The sequence below is a fragment of the Rhipicephalus sanguineus genome, chromosome 5 (genome assembly GCF_013339695.2).
Source record: "Rhipicephalus sanguineus isolate Rsan-2018 chromosome 5, BIME_Rsan_1.4, whole genome shotgun sequence".
NCBI lineage: Eukaryota > Metazoa > Arthropoda > Arachnida > Ixodida > Ixodidae > Rhipicephalus > Rhipicephalus sanguineus.
This window is the reverse complement of record NC_051180.1, coordinates 82,981,691-82,988,283: the sequence shown is the minus strand read 5'-3', so window position 1 is coordinate 82,988,283 and position 6,593 is coordinate 82,981,691. Positions and strand designations below refer to the sequence as shown.

The 6,593-nt window shown below is 47.6% G+C and overlaps 1 protein-coding gene across 1 annotated transcript; it reads right to left on the bottom strand.

Moving 5' to 3' along the window:
* Nucleotides 1-2,294: 2,294 nt before the first annotated feature.
* LOC119394765 (uncharacterized) lies at nucleotides 2,295-5,939 on the bottom strand. The gene is made up of 4 exons (XM_037662071.2): nucleotides 5,917-5,939; nucleotides 5,782-5,824; nucleotides 4,225-4,511; nucleotides 2,295-2,841 (listed from the first exon to the last, which is right to left on the bottom strand). Exons 1-4 carry the CDS (start codon nucleotides 5,937-5,939, stop codon nucleotides 2,610-2,612), a joined length of 585 nt encoding a protein of 194 aa, XP_037517999.1. The 3' UTR covers nucleotides 2,295-2,609.
* Between the last annotated feature and the right edge of the window lie 654 nt (nucleotides 5,940-6,593).

The window sequence follows — 6,593 nt, the reverse complement described above, 5'->3', positions numbered from 1 at the left end:
TCACCTGGTAAGCAGCAACAAGCGCCATTGCGAGACCGGCACTCTATCCAGCCAGGCAGAGCGCTTTATGCGCACACCCTCCGAATATTTTATTTCCTGTCAGCAACTGGGGAAGAAACTTCGCAACCTAAAATGACCAAAAAGGGTCATCAATCACTTGACGCACCGAGTGGCAGAAACCAGACCGAATTGACACTTTAAATGGCAGCAAGAAGTCGAGTCGGTCCGAACGTGCTATTTTGATACTTGCACACTCCGCTCGCATCCCGAAATATTCACCGAATATTTCGTAAACATGAAAACATTTTCATCCAAAGCAACAGGTCTAAGAACGACTTTCCTGAGCCATCCCGGGTTGTGTACAGGCGCTCTATAAATATTGGTGGCATACCTATGTCTTCAAAAATCACCGCTTACAGCCCTGTTCTCATTCGCACTCAACGGCAGTTTTGATTGCGGTGCATCTCACGTAATGTACTTGCTTAAGTGTGGCACTTGTCACATGCTATAAATAAGCAAGACTGAAACAACTTTTAGGATATGTTTTAGCAATCACAAATCGTATGCTGAATCTCAACCAAACCTTCCACTTTCAAGACTTGTAAACATTCCTGGTAACCTATCTAACAGTCTAAAAGTAACGATAATCGAATTTGCATTCCCTTCCAGCCATGACCGCGAGCTTCAGGATTCCTATATTATTCAGAAATTTAACACTGTCTCGTCTGGAATCAAGGAAAGAAAAGGAAAACGAACCTGTCTATCTTTAGATCAAGCGCAATGATACACGCGCGGCAGGCCCGTAGCAAGCGAGGGGCCCTAGCCCCCCCCCCCCCATTTTGATCAAATGGGGTGTTTAATGAACATAGGTGTTTTTCAAGGCCTTCAGCAAGCGGGCCCTCCCATGCCTGACGCACGGTGTAACATCTGATGTTCATCGTCCTACGCTTTATTATATTTCTTGTAGTCCACGTGGCTCGACTCGCATACTTATCATCTATATCGCGACTACATTTTATCCTGTTTTAGATAATACGAGATTGCACTTATAGCTGTCATGTGTTCTCATTGTGCCTACGCAACCGTACATACGTACGTCTTTCTGTTTTCACTATGATTAATCACTTTGACCAGTCGAATTTATTGGAGAGTCCTTTTTCTACTCGGTGTTATACGGCATCTCCGCATCTCATTTTCAATGGATTACTGTATATCAAAATCTCGTCATTTATGAATGTTTGTGATGTGTAGTGTTATAATAAGCGCAGATAGTTTGCCCCTGTTCTATAAAGGTGCTTCTGAAATCATGTATCAATTGTTGATTAATACGTATTCTGCTTTTATTGCGATAGCAATCATATGGGCAGTCTCGGCTGGTTTTTGCCGTTCTTGTCGCCGCCGTCATGCACCGTATATGTATAAGTATGCCTATATTATACAAAGTCCCAAACAAAAATAATTCAGAAAAATGCTTCCGAGGCGGGGAATCAAACCAGCAACCTCTCGCTCCGCAGCGCGTGGCGCTAGCCATTACGCCACAAAGAGCAGATCCTTCAGGTAGCTAACGGCGAGCGTTATATACACACCCTTTACCGCTGGCAGGACTCCGAGACGGCAGGCGCTTATCAGAGTTTCTTCACTACCAGCGAGATGGCGCGAGGAGCGAAACGGGCGTAGGGAGCTTTCATGTGCGCGCCTCTGACGGAGGCACGGAGGCGCGCACATGAAGGCTCCCTAAACGGGTGCATTTAAAAATCGTCGGTCAGCTGGATCGCTTCTTCTAATATTTGCACAGGGAGAACCTTGCCCTTCCGCTGTCTGCTCGCGCGGTATACTCGCGGACAACTTTTCTTGGCAATGAAGGGAAAGCTACGGGGCGGAGCTCTGCACACGTACTGCTACGCGACGTAGTCCGGTTTGGCGCGCGTCTCGTAACGCCGTGGAAAGTGATGGCTAGCGTTGCGTTTCGACGCAAACGCTGCTTACCGTCTAAGGTACGGGTAAGAGGCGCGACTTTATCACGCGCGCAAAAACGCAAAGTGACAACGTATAAACTGAACGAAATACATATATCTCGCTTGTGAGCGCTGCGTTCCGTCTCAAGAAGCTACATGTAGAAAATGAAGGAGTATTTTATATATCTCAGGCAGAAAATACGGACGCAATTATGGGACTACATTCATTAGCGGTAGGATACATGCATTATGGCTCTTTAATTTTCACTTCTTTGCCAAGAAAAGTTGTCCGCGAGTATAGATGCTGTCGGGGGGCAGATGTTTATGCAGCGTAGCAGCTCGTCCATCACGGGCCGCTTTTTTTGCTATCGCCTTCATTGCTTCGCCCTTGCGGCGAAACTGTGACTTTTTTTAAATGTCGCTAACAGCTACGTACACTTCCACATGTTCAATGAATACCAAGGCTAACATTGTCGATACATCAGACATGTCTGTTTGTTTAATCATTGTAAAACGAAGCGTTTTTCACTCGGGCAAGTGTTCTCGCAATGTGCTTCTAGATAAGTGCGCGTTAAAGTACGAGTGCTCATGGTGGTTCGTATGTAAGTGAAAGCTTCGTTGTCTATACAATGTCGAGCATCATCTTGGGCTAGATCATCGTCTCTTGGCGTGATGACCTTGCAGCAGTCTTGAGCAAATAAGCTCTCCAAGCAAAGCGCAGAAAGCCATGGCGCACATGATGCCCCAGAGGAGGAAAAATGGCACAGTGTCATCCAAGCTAATGCTGTCCACAGCAATATTCCGTGTCTGGATACAGCGCTGCCAGTTTCCCTTGCTATCAGCCAGCCACTTGGGCATCAGACCCGTCTCCATGACCCGCCGGTACCTGCAGAAATGCCGAGTCGCGGTGCAGCAGCTGTGAGTGTGTCATCCCGCGGTATTCACAGCTCGGCACGTCCATGGAATGACCATGTATGAAGAAAAGCTTATGACATTTCCTGCTTAACCAGTTAAGTGCGAGAAGGTGGTACAGTATTCCGGTGCCCTTTTCGAAAAAAACCAACGTTCACCGACGATAACGGCACTCCCTAATCATAACTGCTGGGGTCTAAGTGCCGAAACCGCAATATGATTATGAAGCACGCCGTAGTGAAGGGCTTCGGAAATTTCGATCACCTGGGGTTCTTTCACGTGCACTGGCACTGCACAGTACATGGGCCACTAGTATTTGGTCTCGACCGAAAATGGAACCATCGCGGCCGGGATCGAACTAAGGTTTTTCAGGTTAGCAGCCGAGCAATCTTCATCCAAATCAGGCTTTTGAGGGACGCGTCCTTGCAGAGGCGGCGAGTTTGATCGTGCAGCAAGGGTGCTTTGCCATTGCGTCGGTGAGGGTCAGCGCAGACTCCTAGGCCGCCATTTTGAATTTGTGGCCGGATGTTTACACCACGTGGTTTAAATGCTATTGAAGCCAAATCACGGCTTACGGTGAAGTGGAAAAGCGTTCCGCCACACAGCTATCGCGTGGTGATAGAGTTGGTCTGCGACGAATCGGGCTCGCCGCCTGACTTTCCACTCACTTAGGCTGCGAAGCGATCAAATTACTAGGAAATTTTCCCGCATTCCCCTCTTCCGAGGAGAAGTGTAAATGCGCCGATGCGTGGTGTCTTGCTCCAGGGTCTCTATTTTCGCATAAAAGCACACTGCCGGCAGCAGTGTGATTTCCCTTCCGTTGTCATTATCTTTCAAGTTGCCTCTGTATTGCTATTGCTTCAACGCTGATCTAAGGAAGCCGTCCAATGAAGGGGCACATCATGGTAAAAAGAGATATGTCTGAGGCGTTGTGTTCTAAAATTTTCAATGAGCCTCAAGCCAGCTGATGGTATCTTTCCTCTAAGCTGTTATAGTATGTAGTATCTACGAAAGCACTTGATGCGTACCCACATACCTGAGGCGTGAAGGGTGTGATAATTCTGACCAGGTTGCTCAGCGGACGGAATCACTTCCCACTAATACGCATGAATAGAAGGTTGCGCATCTTACCGTTAATATATAAAATATATTCTGTGATGCACCTGCTGTGTGCTTCTCCTACACTGTTGTTCCTGCTGGCTGTTTTATTTTATTCGCAAGAGGGCGGCAGAATAGATGAGCGTAACAACGCCGTGAGGTTATTCGGAAGTTGTACGCATTTGAATTGGCGCAACTACAAGCAATGCATTAGCACTCAATGCATTAACCTTACTGACAGAGCTGATTAGGGACTCACTTGTCGAACAGCTTCCGAAAGAAGCGCTCATCGATGCTGCGAGAGAAGACGTAGCCAAACGGAGAACTCTCGAGTGGCTGGCTGGCCACCACAAAGGTGCGTACGTTTCGGCGTTCACAGAAGCCGGTCACCTGAAGCAGGATTGAGCCGTGGTCGGCGAGCACCACTGCGCGGCGGGCAGCCACCTGTGCCATCATGGAGTCCGTGAAGAGTCCCGAAACTGGAGGCATTGCTCCTCGACTTCTTGACCTCTCCCACACCTGTTTCACTGCCAATGAACGGCTGTGCTGCAGAATCCAGAAAAGGAAATTGTGGCTGGGAGAGGTGGTTGAGCGCCGGGCACGGGATTACAATTGTTCGCCAGTTCGAGTACAAACGTTATTTATTAGAGCAGCCCTTCATCAGGCTCCGCAGAAAATTTTTTTATTACCCCCGAAGTGGTAAGGTGCGGTACTAAAAGCGTTTTACTTCAAGACTCGTTCTAATTGTTCATTATTTGATGATAAAGGGAGGAAAAGTATTAGCTTTCGTTACTAAAGTAGGCCAGCTTCACTGCCCGAAATGTCCACTTTTTTTGCTTGTATCAGCCAGCGTCGGAAAGCGACGTTCCTTACCTGCCTTCTCAAAGGCTGCAACTGGGAAACTCATGTTTGAATCATGAACCCCGCCTACTTCCGGCTTTACTACGCAGCGCACATTGAATGAAGACGCGTACCCCGCAGTCTGAATTCGACGATTGGCAATTCTGCAGCAGGTTTTACGTAGCCGCACGTACGTGGAACACACCGGCTGTCTGACTAGAAGAGTGGCTCTCTAGAGAGCTTGGCTACGTGGCCCGTTTTGGAACCACGCAGTCGACTATTACTGTACAAACGTGACTGCGATATTTCAGTCTAAGCACGGTGCTTGTCTCTTTGCAATACAGTAAAACTTGCGCCCGGTTGCCTTAAACAGTTCTAAAAAGTGCTATTTTCGCATTAAGAAAGTTTTGTGGTATGGAACAACTTTGCCCAACTATCCGCTGTGTAAATCAACAGTGAAGGGCAAGAGATCGCAAGACCAAACTTTGATGAGGCTATATTTTTGTGCTCACAGTTCTGTAGTTTCCGCTGTTTTTATAGCCACAAGCTACGACTAACTCGCCAGAATCTATGGTTAACATTCAGGCAGCGAGTATTGCTAGACATCTCGCTATTGTGCGCGCTTCCGCGTTATTCCTATAATTTATTGACAGCTCCTGCGCACTAAGAGACAGATAACTAGATATTTTGATAATAGCCGTCTCATATTCTAGCTCTAACATGTGCACGTGACACCACCACATGTTTACTGCGGCTAATAATCCTTCGCGTTCAAGTGAACTTCGGCGTCCTTGAGTATAGCGATGACAAGCAGAAACTGACAATACTGACAAGCATTCACGGCTCTTGAACGAACACTAAGTACCTTCTTCTTGCTAAGCCAGATTAGCCTTTCGGTCTAACCTGCTCTTATGTGCCGTTTATCTTATATAGCAAGAAGCAAAAAAGTGGGCCTAGCGTAGTGTGGCATACTTACCCGCGCAAATGTCTCGTAGTATGGGGCAGCGTGAAGATGGATTCTAGGGGAAGAAGATTGGCATTATTTGCGACACAGCACAATCTATGCTGCCTCAACGATGGTAGTCCGACATATCTGCGGGGAACTACATACAGCAGCTGCTTGGACTTGACCATGGTCTCTTGGCATTTGGAAAGACACGTAAAATGGTTCGCGGATATCGAATCTCATGGAAGTGACCATCTTCCTACTTATCTGAAGATAAAGGGACTATCCAAGGGCACCTCTACCGCTCTCCGACGAACTACTGACTGGTCGGCGTTCCGGCTGCACATGGAGGAAACCTGTGAAGGTACGCTTCCAACAGGTTTTGACAATGAAATTCGCAATGCCATAAAAGAGGCTACGCGCACCTTTCAGCCTTTTCCGAATTATAATGAATTTGAAGCCGAATTACAGCGCCTACGGGCGATTCGCAGACGCGCGGAAAGAAGGTACAGACGAACGAAATCAATACACGACCTCAGAGAGGCAAGACGGCTGCAAAAGAAGATTCAGCGCCGTATTGACGCACTTCAATCTAAAAGATGGAAGCTATTCTGTGAGTCCTTGGATCCACGTCAGCGTTTGTCTAAAATATGGAGGACCGTTCGCGGACTTCGTGATCTACCGCATCAGCGTTTCCCTTTCAAGTCTCTCGCTCTGAAGCAGGGTCGAAGAGAGATTGAGGTGGCTGAAGAATTCTGCGCGAAAGTAATTGGCACTCAGGCTACATGTGCACCTATACAATGCGCCACTCCTGCGTCCCGGGACTCCCGCATGGACCTCAT